The sequence below is a fragment of the Melospiza melodia genome, chromosome 27 (genome assembly GCF_035770615.1).
Source record: "Melospiza melodia melodia isolate bMelMel2 chromosome 27, bMelMel2.pri, whole genome shotgun sequence".
NCBI classification, from domain to species: domain Eukaryota; kingdom Metazoa; phylum Chordata; class Aves; order Passeriformes; family Passerellidae; genus Melospiza; species Melospiza melodia.
This window is the reverse complement of record NC_086220.1, coordinates 10152243-10168064: the sequence shown is the minus strand read 5'-3', so window position 1 is coordinate 10168064 and position 15822 is coordinate 10152243. Positions and strand designations below refer to the sequence as shown.

The 15822-nt window shown below is 56.1% G+C and overlaps 1 protein-coding gene and 2 long non-coding RNA genes across 5 annotated transcripts in view; all 3 read right to left on the bottom strand.

Annotated features, from left to right (window-relative positions):
* RPS6KA1 (ribosomal protein S6 kinase A1) overlaps positions 1-12138 on the bottom strand; it is a 32885-nt gene extending 20747 nt beyond the window's left edge. For 2 of the 3 annotated variants that reach the window (XM_063177644.1, XM_063177645.1), the window contains exons 1-2: positions 12044-12138; positions 5844-5888 (exon numbers count right to left, since the gene is read on the bottom strand). In XM_063177644.1, coding sequence (XP_063033714.1) covers positions 5844-5888; positions 12044-12106 — 108 coding nt within the window. In that variant the 5' untranslated portion in view covers positions 12107-12138. The remainder of the gene's footprint in view (positions 1-5843; positions 5889-12043) is intronic. The other variant, XM_063177646.1, reaches the window with a different exon arrangement.
* LOC134430110 (uncharacterized) lies at positions 1591-5836 on the bottom strand. The gene is made up of 2 exons (XR_010030737.1): positions 3495-5836; positions 1591-2307 (listed from the first exon to the last, which is right to left on the bottom strand). It is a non-coding gene; the product is annotated as an uncharacterized LOC134430110 (long non-coding RNA).
* An 897-nt stretch (positions 12139-13035) lies between the features above and the next one.
* LOC134430073 (uncharacterized) lies at positions 13036-14550 on the bottom strand. The gene is made up of 3 exons (XR_010030724.1): positions 14443-14550; positions 13374-13605; positions 13036-13265 (listed from the first exon to the last, which is right to left on the bottom strand). It is a non-coding gene; the product is annotated as an uncharacterized LOC134430073 (long non-coding RNA).
* Positions 14551-15822: the final 1272 nt, after the last annotated feature.

Genomic DNA, 15822 nt, shown 5'->3' with positions numbered 1-15822 from the left:
AGTGAGAGTGCACAGGTTGAGTGTCTGCTGGAGCAAAGCTCTAATTTATCATTTAATGTCTATAAAACCATGGATGCAGCCAGCAGCCACCCCCTCCACGGCTCAGCTACTCCGTGTGCCAGGGACAGGACCATAACATGGACATCACATCCATCCCAAACATGGGGATCACATCCATCCCCTTCCCAAACACGGGAGATCACATCCATCCCCTTCCCAAACATGGGAGATCACATCCATCCCCTTCCCAACTTGGGAGATCACATCCATCCCCTTCCCAAACATGGGAGATCACATCCATCCCCTTCCCAAACACAGAGATCACATCCATCCCCTTCCCAAACATGGGAGATCACATCCATCCCCTTCCCAACATGGGAAATCACATCCATCCCCTTCCCAAACATGGGAAATCACATCCATCCCCTTCCCAAACATGAGAGATCACATCCATCCCCTTCCCAAACATGGGAGATCACATCCATCCCCTTCCCAAACACAGAGATCACATCCATCCCCTTCCTAATCATGGGAGATCACATCCATCCCCTTCCCAAACACAGAGATCACATCCATCCCCTTCCCAAACATTACACCACAGGGACTGCAGCCACCCCCACACTGGGAATACCATGTTTTGCCCTGTTCCCCTCAGATGCTATTTTAATGAGCTTTTTTCTCCTCACTCTGTCCCTGTGGAGGCCCCAGGGGTCCCCTCCTGGACCCCAAAGATGACCACTGACCCCAGTGCTGGTGCAGAGCCAGCACATTCCCAATCCATATCCAGGCCAGCCTTTTACGTCCAGTGAAATTCATCTCTCTGACAGCGAGGGGATCAGTTCAGCCTCATCTCAGGGGCACAGAGTGTCCTCAGCCCCCTCGGCGTTCCCAGAGCAGCTCTGCCCACCCTGAGCCTTCAAGCACAAAGAGGGTTAAACCCCCTCCTTTCCTCCTTTTCCAAAGGGGTGAGGTTTCCCAGCCGTGCTCTCCAGGACTGGCAAGGGAAGGACCTGGATTTCAGCTGCAGTTGGGAAATCCTTCCTGCCTCAGAGCTGCAATGAGATCAGCAGGAGCTGCTGCAATCCTCTGCTCCCGCTGCTGGGAGGCTGCCCCAGGCACACACAGGGGATTTCCTAAGGGAGAAGGAAAAGGGCTCCAGGCAAGGCAGGAATTCTTCGATAGCTGGGACTCCCCTCCCTGGACCGTCCCCACCCCGTGGCAGCCCTGGCAGGCAGCACAGTGCAGCCAGAGGGAAGACAGCTTTTGCAGCTTCACCTGGAGCTAGACAAGGAATTCACTGCTTGTGCCCAAGCCAGGCTGCACTTCCAAATAAAGCTGGGACTGGGGAAGGCACAGGAGCTTCAGGCAGATCTGCCTGTGTGTGCAGGGAGAATCCCAGTCAGCATCCTGGCCAGCCAGGGGCCCACAAACCCAGCCAAGGGCACTCCACGCTCCCAGCTGCTGGGGTGGATGACCCAGTGACCCGAACCCAAACTCTGGTCCTTCAAAAATCAAATATTAATGGCTTCTTCAGGGTCCTCTCCAGTGCCAGCCCTCACCACTGTCCCCTCCAAGTACAACACACAGTAACAGATTTTCAGGGATTTATTTTCCTTCAGTACAAGAGGCTTTCTGCAGACAGAACATGAGGCAGCTTCTACAAACTCACCAGGGGGATGGAAATGGCAGAGAAGAAACCGGAGTGGTTTGGAAGGGTCAGGGACCATGTGGGAGGGCTGCTGGAGCAGACTCTGCTGCATTCCTCGTGTGCAAGTCCTGTAAGCTGACCCCTCTTCAATTATCCGTTAGAGTCTGCAGCTCATCAGAGACTCTGCTCCTCAAACAGGCTTTTATTTGTGTTTTCTAAGAGCTCAGAAGCTGCTGCTCGCCATAGCCCAGCCCTGCCAAGGACACAGAGCAAAGGCTCTGCCAGGAACAGGCCAGGCAGCTGTCAGGCACTGCTGGAGCAACAAACCCACTCAATTCCTTCAGCTGACAAGGCAGAGCAGCCAGTTTGAGCTCAGAGCTTTACCAGGGACAGGCTGGAAAAGCCAAATATTGAGAGTGGCCACAGCTGCTGCCCAGTCCCTGCAGCGTCAGGGAAATTTCCAGGCAGCACCACAGCACACTGGAGATGTTCTGGATGTTCTGCTCCCACGTCCTGCCCAGCCACAGGGCCAGTCTGGCCAGAACACTGCTGGCTGGGAGCCCCAGGAGAGGGGCAGTGGGCTGAGAAGGGATTTGCTGAGGTACCTGCCCGTTCCCACAGCTCCACGGATTTCCAGGTCCTGGAGGAACCAGCAGCAGCTGTGCAAACACACAGAGCAGAGCACTCACTTGTTTGTTTTGAAACCCTTCACGTTAAGAGGCTGAGATTAATGGTGTCCAGCACTGACCAGGATCACAGCGCTGGATGTGGGTCTGGAGCTCAGGGCACCAGAGCCCTCCCTCACCTGGACCCTCACAGGCCAGGCTGGACAGGGCTTGGAGCAACCTGGGATGGTGGAAGGTGTCTCTGCCCAGGGTAGGACCTGTCTGCAAGCTTTAGGTCAGGATAAACCAACAGGAGCTACACAGACCTGAGGAAAAACCTCATCTCTCCCTGTGCTGCACTGCCCCAGCCAGGCTCAGCCTGGAGCACCTCCTGCCTGATGCCTGGTGTGGCAGAGCACTGCCCTCATCCAGTCTCAAAGGTCCTTTTTATGGTGCAGAGCTGGGAGAGCTCAGCCCTTCCTTCCCCAGCTCTCCTGTGCTCTGTGATTATCACCCCTGAACAAGCTGATCAGCACCCTCAGCCCGTTCCCCAGAGAGAGTGTGGGCACGCTCAGCACTGCAGTTCCACTCCTCTGCTTTTCATGATGAAGTGATTTCACTAATTGGGTGTTGTAGTTCCATGTACAATTCCTCATGCTTGGCACCTTCAGGGAGCACAGGCTCACCCCTCAGCCAAGCTGGCTGCAGAGCAGGCTGAAAAACCCCAGTTATGAGAGCTTCCATTTTCCCACTGAATTCGGCTGTTCCCCAGTTGAACAAGGACCAGTTTCACCCAACCTGACAATTAAAATTTGGAGAACACAGGAGAGAATGGTGTTCTGTACCCAGAGAGGCTTTTAATCACTACCACCAAAGAGGATGAGAAAAAAATCCATCCTTGTACCCATCCTGCACTGCATCAGCAGCCTGGTGTTAGGGATGTGGCCATGATTAACCCTGTTTTCAGTGCAAATTCAAAACACTGCCTCATCCCATCCACTGTGAGCACTGACTCTTCCCCAGCCCCAACCAGCACAGGGATCTTGCAGACATTCCCCAGGCAAACACTGAGGAATGGGGCCTGCAGGGACTTGTGTACCACAACTGTTTTTGAAAGGTAGAAAACACCAGAGCTGGTGAAAAGCACCAGCTGTCCTTGCTGGGAAGCTGAGCTGGAGCTACAAAAGCAGCAAGAAAGTACCAGAACAGGGCCAGCCTGGCCCAAACCATGCCCTCCGTACCTCTGCAGTGACCACTGGAGTTTCAGCTGAGATGGCCACGGAGGCTCACACTCCGTCAATCTCACAGCACCAACTGCGAGCTTCCTGACTCTTTTGAGGAACTCTTGGATTTCCTCCCTTTCCAAGAGCCTTTGGTTGTGGCCCAGGCACACGAGGGCTGTGCTTTGGCAGCGTCCTGCTGGCAGGGCCGGGAGGGACAGGGCTGCAGCGTGGGCGCGGAGCAATCGCCGCTGTCGCCGCTTCAGGTTATTTTTAGCAGAGATCACAGAGTGAGCTGCAAAGGGATAGCACAAACCTGGAAAAAGGTGCCTCTCCCCCCCTGCGTGTGCAGCTCTCCACACACAGCACAGAAGGGTGTGGGAGGGAGCCTGAGCTACCTTCAATGTGAGAATAGTCACCTCGGATGGTGACGGCCACTGCGTAAAGCCAGAGCCAGGAGCTGCTGCTGATGTCTACCCACAGAAAGAACCGAAACACACAGATATTCTGGGTGCAGCCTGCTCCCCCATCTGCAGCATCTCAGGGCAGAGCTTACCCTCAGGCTGAAGGTATGTGTTTACAGGAGGGATTTCATTTGTGCTGGTAGCAAACATACCTTGTACAAACTTGGAAAACGCCACCGAGGTTATTTCAGGAGCATGCAGCAGAGCTTTGGGTGCTCAAAAGTTACCCAAAATGGGATTGTCAGACACTGCTCACAGGCATTTTGGCCACAGGGCCTCAGGAAAGTGGAAAGCAGGACACCTAAGGCAGCACAGGGCTCCTGAGGCTTCCCTGCTCTGGGATGTTGGAGAACTTGCCCTCTGCTCTGCTCCAGCTTGGACTGCATGTTTGTGACCCACAGAGCAGCAAAGGGAACCTCAAGTGCCTTTTGGCTTCTGTCTCATGATCTTTCTGTGGAATGGCACCTACAGATTGAATCAGCCAGGGTTTCTCTCGGTGATGTCCTTCAAAGAGGAAAAAATCCTAAACGATTTTTAAAGCAACATCCGTCAGCAGCATTTAGGGAAGGGCAGTTTAGCCAAGTGTTTGAAGATGAAAGAGGCAAAGTCTCAAACCTTAAAAACCCAGCTGGAATCCAACCAGAAGACACAAGATTCCTTTTTCCTCATGCCAGAAATGCAGGCACAGTGAAGAGTTGTAAACCAACTGGTCTCAGGGGAGGGAAGGGCAAGTTCCATTGACCTGAATTCATCTGACCCAAAGATTTCTCTGCAAGCCACTGAAGAAGTGCCAGGCCAGCTCCAGAGTGGAACAGAGGCAGAACAGGTAGGGGAGATGCCCTGGCACTGCTAGAAATCCACAAACATCCCAGGGAAAAAAAATGGCTGAAATGTAGACAACTGGGGTTTAGGTTTAAATATCTTTTACTAAAAATACAACGTAACCAGCTGGAAAAACAAGGCAGCAAGCCCCCAGAGCCTTCGGCAGGGCCGATGATTCAGAGAGAAGCTGCCACAGGGCCCTGGCTGAGGGCACAGAGCTCCTGAGAGCCCACTTGGGAAGGCTGCCCAGGGCAAACCCAAAGTGTTGTGTCATTCTCCACGGTCAGAGCATGGCTGGGTCAGAAAAGGAAATGCTGAAGGGATTATGATTTCACGGTACTGACATGGCTCTTCTGCTCTGCAGTGAGTGCAGGACACAGGAATGGGCACAATCAGGAGACACCCACGGGACGGCATTGTGCTGGTCCTGCACTTGGGGAGGGCTCTCAGCACACAGATCAACTCCTTCCACACCACGCTGCTCATGTGGGGAGCAGGGTGAGCTTTAGGTGTCTCCAGAAGGAGTAGCAGGTTCAGATCCCTGCCCAAAACACGGGAGACAGCAGCCCAGGTCTTTCTGTCATTCCCAGCTGATGCTGCTGAGGATGCAGAGGGCAGCTTGGCAGAGCTGGAGCTTCTCCCAGCCCCACCGAGGCAAGAGAATAAACAGATACCAGACACTCAGCAAGGGCAGCTGTGCCAAAACCATCAAATACTCTTGTACCTCTCATCCCAGCTGGCAAGATCACAGCACAGAGAAAGGCATAAACACGGCACTGAAACACCCCAGGGCTCCTCACTTCTCACCCTCAGCCACAGCCCACTCCAGCTCCCAGTGCTGGACCGCGGTGTCCCTCTGGAAAACCTTCCAGGCATGTTTGGATGACCAAAGGGACAGGAAGACAGAGGTTTATCTTCCCTCTTCCCTGTCTCCAGTCCCTTGCACTCCCACGTGCACTCTTGCAGATCTACAGAGCAGCAGCTTTACAGGCTTTAAAAATAACCATCCCCATCCTGCTCCCGAGTCAGCTCACACCCCCCACGCTCAGAGGGACCTGCAGAAGTCACCTGGGGCATTTTTTACCTGGGATGGAGGATTCCCACTTTCTTCTGGAGCCGGCTGCCCGTTCTGCAAAGCAAGAGAACCCGCTGTTAGCACATGCTGGGCAGGGGATTGTTCCTCCTGTCCCTCACAAAAGCTGGTGGCTTTGGGACAAACAAACTTTTAACTTGTTTAACAGAAAGTCTCTTGCCCAGAGAGTTTCTCCACGCTTCCCCCCAATTAAATTGGGGCTCCTTATCCACCCAGTGTTGCTCGTGGGGCAAACAAACAGCACCAGGGAGGATCCCCGGCGTGGTCGGTGCAGATCCCCACCCCAGAGAGCTGCAGAGCTGCCGCATCCCACCCTGCTGCTCCGGGACTGCTGGCAGCAGCCCAGCCGAAGCCCAGCCCTTGTGCCATTGTGCCATTGTGCCATCAGCTTTCACTGGAGGGTATATCGGTTATTTACTACCCCACTGCAGCTGATAGCTGCAGGGAATGTGCCCCGCCCCGCTGGCTCCAGGTGCTGCCCGCACAAAGTCACAGCAGTGACCCGAGCCACCCGAGAGGCACCGGCTCGGGTCAGCCCGGGCTGAACCGGGATGAGGTTCAGGGGCACTGGCACCGGCACCGGCACCGGCCCCGGTCAGCCCGGGCTGAACCCGGATCAGGTTCAGAGGCTCCCGCACCGGCACCGGCCAGCCCGGGCTGAACCGGGATCGGGTTCAGAGGCACCGGCACCGCCGGGGGAAGCCGGGCGAGCAAAGTGGGTGGATTTCACTGAGACACAGATACCCAGAGCAGGATAAGCACGTACAGGAGGTTTTCTGCAGACTGTGGAGAAAAACAAGGGCAAGAAGACTTTGCTTTGACATCTGTTTGCACTGCAGTCTCAGGCTCCAAAAGTCATGGCATTCCTCTCCTCCTCAAAGAACAGGGGCAGTTTATCCCTTCCTTTCCAGAAGTTATGGGCCAAGTGAAGAGTTGCAGTGCCAGTGGGTTCAGACCCTCCGGGGAATGGCTGGGTTCTAGAGCCTTTCACGAACTGACAGAAACAAAGCCAACTCCTTCCCCAGAGCAGCAAGGATCCATTGAGATTATCAACCTGACTTCTTCCTCAGGTCTCCACTATACTGCAACATTTATTTACATCTGTATGGACCCAGCCCCAGCTCCACAACTCACCTTAGCCCCAGCTTAACTTTAAGTTCCAAGGTAGTTTCAGCCAAGGACTGAAAGCAGGCCCCAGCAGCCCGTGCAGGAGTTCTCCCAGAGGAATGCTGCCCTGCTGTTTACACGGAGCCCTTGGTGCCATTAGCACGGGGAATAGCTGAGCAGTGAAGTAAGAATTTGTGTTTATGAACAGCCCCCACAACGCAGGGGGAGCCACGACACCGAGATAACCACACTTGGAAAGAGGCTGATGTTTACTGGCTCAGCTGTCACCCATCCACAGCTCATAACTGGCTGCTAATCCAAACCACAGCTCGGGGAGGGCTGGTTTTCTCTCAAACAGCTCAAGAAGCAGAATTTCTGTGTTGGACAGGGGGAAACAGTGCCAGGCTCTTGGTGTGGAGAGCAGATCCACATGGCACATGTCAGGAGAGGGGTGAGTGGGTGCAGGGAGTGTCCAACCCCTCAGCTTCAAGGGTGACCTGGGAGACACCAGAATTTCGAGGGCTGAGTTTTATCAGCTCCCTGCACAGGAAAACTTGTCCTTCTGTTGCTGACAGAAACCCATCCTACCTGGGATGGAAGGGATGGGGAAAGAAAGAAAGAGAGCAGTGTCCATGCCAGGGAGTATCCTGGGCATGCAGCTCCCTGCTCTCAGAGGGACGAAACTCCTCATGAAATGGTCCTTTCTCAGGCTGACACAAGTCAGATGTGGGAGCAGAGAATTGCAGTGTTTAGAGCCAAGTGCTCTCCTTCCACCCCAGAGGAAAAGCAGTCCTTATTCCCTCATATGGAATTGCAGGGCCATTTGTATATATGTTCCAGATGGAAACAGCTCCAGACTCATCACCTCCCGAGATGAAATACGGCCACTCAGCACGCCACGAGCAGGGCTGAAATAGTTTGTGGGTTTCTTGGGTTGACATTTGCCTCTTTAAAATGCTTTATTTCTGCCCTGCCCCTGCACACCACACACCGGGGGGAGCAGGTGCAGCTGCCCTCCCACAGCACTCTGGGGCTGCAGAGGAGCCTCCCAAATGTCCCGCTCCGAGAGAACTCCCAAGGTCTCCCTCCTGCAGCAGCCAGGCAACGTCTGCGGCAGAGGGAGGAGAGCAGCTCCTCCCTGGGGTGCCCGGGGCAGTGAGCAGCTCACCAGGCTGTGTCAGAGCAGGGCCTGGGCTGCTGATGAGGCAGCCTCACCGGAGCCCGCAGGCTGTCCTTGCACTGCCCTGCTCGGGGGTGAGCGGAAAAGGGGATTAGAGCTCTAATCTGATGGGCACGTGGAGCAGCAGCCCGGCAGCCAGGGCACCTCTGCACCCCTCCAGCTGCCCCAGAGCTGACACAAACCCCTCCTGAGCACACCCCGGGCCAGTTTCCTTAATAGCACACAGAGAAGTATCCTGGAAAACAAGTGTGCTCAGTTACGCAACTGCCAGCCTGGCTGAACTTGGGAGATATTTATCTTAGGACATCTTGCGCTTTAAATCCTTTTAATTCCGCATAATCCGCAGCACAGGGAGCAATTTCCAGAGCAGGCCAGTGTGCTCTAATGTGAAACCAGGACGAGGTGCATCCTGGCAGGGCCGTGGGGACGGGGCCCAGTCCTGCTCTGTGGTCACACCACCAGCTCAAGGCATCCCAGGTTATGGACAGCTCTGCCTGCAAAAGCAGCCTGCTGCTTCTCCTGCTTGAACAGCCACTTTTGAGGGGCCCCAAAACCCCTCATAAGCACCAGGTACCCAGAGATGCTCTTTCACCCAACTCTGATGAGCCATGAAACACTCAAGGAAGGAGCAGAGGAAGAAATCCTTCACCTCAGAGCTCCTGCTAGTTTGACACAAGAACAAGGCATGTTTAAATTATTGCCATTAAGTGGAATTTATGGATCTTGCCTCTTGCAGTTCAGAGAAAGGAAACAATTCTACAAGAATAGAGATCTCCAAAGGAACTCTGGTAACCCAAACAGAGGAGTCTCTGCACAAGGCATATCAGAGACGACAGCCACTCAGCTGTCTCCCTTGTCTCTCAATCGTAGTTTGTACAACTCAAGCTACCATGCTTGAGAAAAGAGTTATTCATGAGCAGCTCCTGCTCAATAAAGAGTGATAAATATATACAGGCAAAAATAATTAGCTTGAAGTGGTGGAGTTTGGCGTAATCCCACGTCAGTTGCATTGTTGTAGGTTTGTGTAATGAAAGAAGAATTTGAAGCAAAGCGGAGCCCTGGTGACAGATCCTTCGCTATGGGGATGAAGTCATGGAATCAAAGAAACACAGGATGGTTTGGGATAGAAAGGACCTTAAAGCCCACCTCATTCCCCCTGCCATGGCAGGGACACTTTCCAATATCCCAGGCTGCTCCCAGCCCCATCCAACCTGGCCTTGGGCACTGCCTGTGCCAGGGCATGCCCACCCTCCCAGGGAAGGATTTCTGTGTCACTCTGCTCCATTCTCCAGTGTTTGTGCTCTGCCCCAGGCATGTTTTTCTACTACATAAGCAATATTTGGAATAATGTAAGCAGAAGAGAGAATGGCAAGGGTAAAACAAGCAGGAGCAATGATTATAAAGCCCAGACTGCAGGACAGAGGGAGTTCAAGCTTCCATTGCCACCCACTCCCACGCGTTTCCCTGGCATGGCTGAGCTCCAGTGGGCCAGGAACAGGGGCACCACAGGGCCAGTTCTCCCGGAAGACAGTGGAAAAACCCCAAATCCCTCAACAATAGGACTGATGCCTCCACCAGCACGGTGACAGCACCTCTGCTCCATGACTCAGAAAGCAAAGGTCGGAGGAAGCCGGTTTCTAACCTGGATGGCAGCGATCCCAGGGCAATTTACGTAACCGGTGTTCCAGAAACGTCTCCTTGCTTTCTCAGTGGTGCCACCTCTCCCAGGAGGGGTGAAAACTTCCCCCTTGGGCCCCTGCCCTTGGCGATTTTCACCTCAAAGTGCAAAACTCCTCCCAAGCTCCATTCCCGCTTTGCTGCTGGGTCTCAGGGAGCTCTCTAACGTCTGACCCAGGCGTGGAGGTGAAGAACACCTGTATTATTCTCCTTGCTGTAATTGAGAGTGTGTACTTTTCATTTTAAATCAAAGGGAGGCAAAATGCTAAGTCCCATTTGACATCCTGAGATGCAAAAAATCTGATCTGCTGAAATCCCACCTGCACATGGTGCCTGACCCTGACCCGGAGCTGCAGCCAAGGTGAGAGGCAGAAGGGGAGAGCCAGAGGCTCCCTCCAGTTTCAGTTTAGGAGTAACCCACACGCCATGAGGAAATCAGTGCCTGATGCTGCCAGGAGCTGGCTGACAGCAGCCTGGACCCCCAGCCTTTCCTCTGGAAGCAATCCTGTGGTGCTGACACAGCGCTGGCACCGGGACACCAGCACAGGGACACCGGGACACCGGCGCCAAGCACTGACTGCAGCCTTGCCCGTGGCTTCCCCTGCCCTGGGCACCGGAATTCCTTTCCTCCCATTATGAATCGAGCAGCATTTTCTGGCTTTTCAGGCATGTCCCTTCTTAGGAAGGGGAAACCACAAATAAAAAGCCCTGTCTCCCAGCAATGACCTCCGGCCTGGCCCTGGGCACATGACGTGATTTGGGAATCGCCGCAGGACTTCCCTCCTCTCTCAGCCTGGAGCACAAACTCCTCCTCATGCTCCAGTTATGCTTCAGAGCAGAGGCTCTGCACCCACTGCACCTTTGTGCCAGGTGTTTGGCCCAGGTAGAGCCTCCCCATCTCGTGCGGGGCTCCAGGAGAAGCTGTGCCATACCTGGCTGATGGAAATTAGGAAACCTCACCTCAAATGGCCAGTGTCTCCCTGGTGCCCTGCAGCAAGGGGGAAATGCTGCCTCTGCTCAAACACAGACCTCTGAAGAGGCAATTTTAAACAGGAATGAGCAAATCTGACCAATTAACCACGGAGACATCCCCAGGTATGATAACAGAGTGTGCCAGCACCAAATCCTGACAGAACAAGAAATCACCACGGTCTGTGAAACACCTGGGACCAAATCCCCACCTCCCCTCTGGTTTCTCCAGGAGAGCTGCTGGTTCCAGTTTGAGTGAGAAGATGTTTAACTGAAGAGTGCCAGAGCACAGTGCCCAGCCGGCTGCTCTGCCGTGGGTGACAACTGCTGCAGGCTGTCCCTTCCTTCGGAAATGGCTGTGCCAGCCTGCAGATGTGCACAGGGCATGAGCTCCCTCCTGCACATCTGCCTTGGGGGTCTCAATAAGGAGGAAAAGAGCCAAGAGGGAGGGAAGAGCCGACGTCCAGCAAAGTGACACCGGAGCGTGGTTGGAGTTGGCGGCGCAGGCCTTTGCGAGAAGACGGCACTGGGAGGGTGAGGGAGAAACCCCCAAAATTGAGATCTTTATTCTCTGGGCCTTCAGCCGGGTCCGCTTTCCTCCGTGCCCGGGAGCTTTGTGAGCGCCGCCAGCACTGCCCGAACGATCGCAGCCCGCAGGGGCAGCAGCGAGCCCGGCGGCCCCCGGTGCCCCCGGAGCCCCGTCCGCAGCCCCGGGCACGCACAGCGAACCCCAGAGCGGCTCCGGAGCGGTGCCGGAGCGGTACCGGAGCGGTGCCAGAGCGGTACCGGAGCGGTGCCGGAGCGGTGCCAGAGCGGTACCGGAGCGGTACCGGAGCGGTGCCGGAGCGGTACCGGAGCGGTGCCGGAGCGGTACCGGAGCGGTGCCAGAGCGGTACCGGAGCGGTACCGGAGCGGTGCCAGAGCGGTACCGGAGCGGTGCCAGAGCGGTGCCAGAGCGGTGCCAGAGCGGTACCGGAGCGGTGCCGGAGCGGTACCGGAGCGGTGCCGGAGCGGTACCGGAGCGGTGCCAGAGCGGTACCGGAGCGGTACCGGAGCGGTGCCAGAGCGGTACCGGAGCGGCCCCGCAGCAGCCCCGCGGCAGCCCCGGAGCGGTACCGGCAGCGCGGGTCTCCGGTGTCCGCGTTCCCCCGGCGCGGGCGCGGCTCGGGCCGGGCGGCTCCGCTCCGCGGGGTCCCGCCGGGCGCTCCTTTGTTCGGCGGCGCCCCCCGCCCCGGAGCCCCCCCGCCTGCCCGCTCACCTCCGTGTCCAGATGCACCAGCTCCATGTCGGGCCAGGGCTCGGCCAGCTGGGCGAGCGGCATCGCTGCCGGCGGGTGCCCGCGCCGGGCTGGCTCCGAGCGCCGCCGGGCTGGGCACCCACCGGCTCCGGGCCGGGCCGGGGCGGGGCGCGGGGCGGGCGGCAGGCTCCGGGGAGGGGCCGCGGGGCTCCGCCGCCCGGAGCATCCGGCAAACCCAGCCCGGCGTGCGGCGGCCGCGGCAGCGGAGCGGGGCGGGCAGCGGCGGAATCGCTCGGGCTGGAAAGGCTTCCCCCGAGAGCATCGAGCGCAGCCGTGCCCCCAGCGCCGGCACAAGGCCGCCGCCAATCCAAGTGCCACATCCGCACGGCTTCTAAATCCCTCCAGGATGGTGACTCAACCTGGCAGCGTGTTTCAATGCCTGACCACTCTTTTGGTGAAGAAATATTTCCCAATATCCAGCCTAAACCTCCCCTGAGGCCGTTCCCTCTGCTCCTGTCCCTGTTCCCTGGAGCACAGCCCGACACCCCCGGCTGTCCCCTCCTGGCAGGAGCTGTGCAGAGCCACAAGGGCTCCCTGATCCTCCTTTTCTCCAGGCTGAGCCCCTTCCCAGCTCCCTCATCCTCTCCTGGTGTTCCAGCCCCTTCCCAGCTCTGTTCTTCTCCCTGGACACCCCCAGTCCCTCACTGTCTCTGACCCCACCGTTTGAGGGTCTCAGCAGTGCCAGCACAGGGAACAGGCACTGCCCTGGGCCTGTGGCCACACCATGGCTGGGACAGCCCAGATGATTTTCACTGGAAGGCTGAAACCTCGGGAAGTGATCACTAGGAAATACTTGCTCTGGGAACTGGGGAGCCTCTGCCAGGGAGAGCTGTGGCTGAGCCAGTGAGAGATGTCCCTGCCCATGGCAGGACAAGATGGTCTTTACAAATCTCTTCCATCCCAAGCCATTCTGTGGCTCTGCAGCACCACAAAAACCTGAAACTTACTCACAAGTCCATGACACTGAGTCCTGCTCTTCTGTGCCTTGGAAAGGTTTTAACTGTGGGAGTGCCCAGCTGTTTCCCTGTGTGCACAATCTGCACCAGGAGAGGTGAGGACAGACGTGGTGACACGGCTCAGATCACTGCTGAACTCAGGAAACTGCTCCAGGAAATCTGGATTCCCGGTTTGGGATGTGCCATGAATCACTGCTCATCACCTCCTGCAGGGCTCCTGGAATTCCCTAAAAAACGGGGATAAAGAACACGCCCACCTTAAAGATGGTGTTCAGAATTCCTGGCTATTCTCACCTGTCAGGTTCTCACATAGGAAAAGGTTTTCTTCTACTCACATTTTCCAAACCCCAATGCACTCCAGGAGAAGGCAGAAGTTCTCAGCCTGACCTTGCCTCCATTCCTGCTCCAGGTAATGCTGAATCCCAGCTGGATTAACAGAAGGTGAAATGTGCCACGGGAGATTGCTGCTAAGTTCAGGGCAGGATGTCAGGGTAGGAAAAATGATGTAGTGGTGTCCCCCAGGATTTATTTCCAGTGAAAGAACAGCTATAAAAAGCATCCTTGATCCTGGAAGCAGGGTGCAAGAAGAAAAATCTGCTGTTTGGGTGGCTGTCATGGCTAAATACAGTGATTAAAACATATAGGCTGGCATTTTTCTGAGACACTTGCAGGCTGGGAAGAGCTGCTGCTGTGGTAAACAGAGACTTGGGATCAGCTGGATGCTTTGTCAGTGCTGCATTCGCTGAAAGTTCAAAATGCGTTAGTTTGGTCTTAAAACCATCAAATCCTCCTCAAATACAGTTGTAGATATTTTTGCCTCTGCAGCTGGCTGGCTGTGTAACATTTTTCCTTTGCAGAGAAGCTGACAACATTTGTCAAGCCACTTAAGAAGAAAATTAACTCTATCCCAGCCCAAACCAGGACCTCCCCAAAGCAGATGGAGACTGATCAGTATCATCACCACCAGATCCAATTCTGACTGACTGTTCCAAAAGCTGGCCGAGTGATTCTCCCCGTGAGCACACAGTAACCCAGTGCTCCCGTGGCTCACTGCATCTTTTCTTTTTTCTGAATCCATGGGCAGCTCATCCCCGCCTGCTTTGTGTGATGCTGCTTTTACACATACAAGGAAATGCAAAAAAGCTCACAGGCACATGACCTTCCTTGCAAGGCAGAGTTCCAAATATCTGCTACAATTTACAGACTCGTCTAATTTGCTAAGACAGTCAATTAATTAGAGCTTGCAGCAACGCTCTCTGTACTTTTAATATTGACCAAACAGATCCAGAGCTTGTTGTTTTCCTCACAGGGAAACTGAGTCAGGTTTTCAGTGTCAGGGCAGAACTGAACTCCACATCCTGATTTCTAATCCCCAGATCCCCATTCACCATCTCATTTCTTCACCTCTTGTGCTTTGTTTGCCTCTATGGAGGAAGAGATGATGGATCGCCTTGTTTTGATCCCAGGAACATTTTTCTTTAGCGTGGTACAAAGATACAAAGCAGGGGCCCTGGAAATGAGAAAAACTGGCTGTCTCTAAGAGCTTTTTGCTTTTCTGGCAAATTTCTTTCTGTTCCTCCACACTGGTGCGATTGCAGCTGCCTGAAATGCCAGCGTTTTCCCAGGCAGGTCCGGGCAGTGGTCGGAATGCAGGAATTGCACCGCAGCAGGCAGAGGGATGCAGAGCAGCCCGGCAGCTCCTGCTCCCTGCCCGGGGATCGTGGGGCTCGTCTGAGGCTCATCCACGGAGCAAACCCCTCCAGCCTCTGCCCACATTCCTGCACAGGTGAGCGCCGCGTTCCCCTGCTCAGCTCAGACGCGTTTCTGAAGGCGTCCAGCACATCTCAACCCTTTATTTTTTGGCAGAACAAACTGCATTTTTCCTGCCGGCTCCGCAGGCTCTCAGTCTGCCAATCCCACCCTGCTCCTGCTCCAGAGTAATTCTGTGAAACCATCCCGTGCCCGAATCCTCCCGGAGCCTCTCAGAGAGGCACACAGAGCTCAGGACGGGATTTCTGCTGAGAACTGATGGAGCTGCTGGCTCCAGGGAACGTGCCCGCTTTGTGCATTCTGCACCTTTCTGTCGGGAATACCGAACCGAGCCGAGGGAGCCGGGATGTGCCCAGCCGGGATGTGCCCAGCCGGGATGTGCCCGATCCGGGATGTGCCCAGCCGGGATGTGCCCAGCCGGGGTGTGCCCGATCCGGGATGTGCCCAGCCGGGGTGGGCCCAGCCGGGATGTGCCCAGCCGGGGTGTGCCCGATCCGGGATGTGCCGAGCCAGGATGTGCCCGAACCGGGATGTGCCCAGCCGGGATGTGCCCAGCCGGGGTGTGCCCAGCCGGGATGTGCCCAGCCGCAATGTTCCTGAACCGGGATGTGCCCGATTCGGGATGTGCCCAGCCGGGATGTGCCCAGCCAGGGTGTGCCCAGCCGGGATGTGCCCAGCCGGGATGTGCCCAGCCGGGGTGTGCCGGGGCCGGCCGGGGAAGGCCGGCAGGCAGGCAGGCAGACAGGCGGGCAGGCAGGCAGGAAGGCAGGCAGGCAGACAGGCGGGCAGGCAGGCAGGAAGGCAGGCAGGCGGGCAGGCAGGCAGGAAGGCAGGAAGGCAGGCGGGCAGGAAGGCAGGCAGGCAGGCAGGAAGGCAGGAAGGCAGGAAGGCAGGCAGGCAGGCAGACAGGAAGGCAGGCAGGCAGGCAGGAAGGCAGGCAGGCAGGCAGGCAGGAAGGCAGGCAGGCAGGCAGGCAGGAAGGCAGGCAGGCAGGCAGGAAGGCAGGCAGACAGG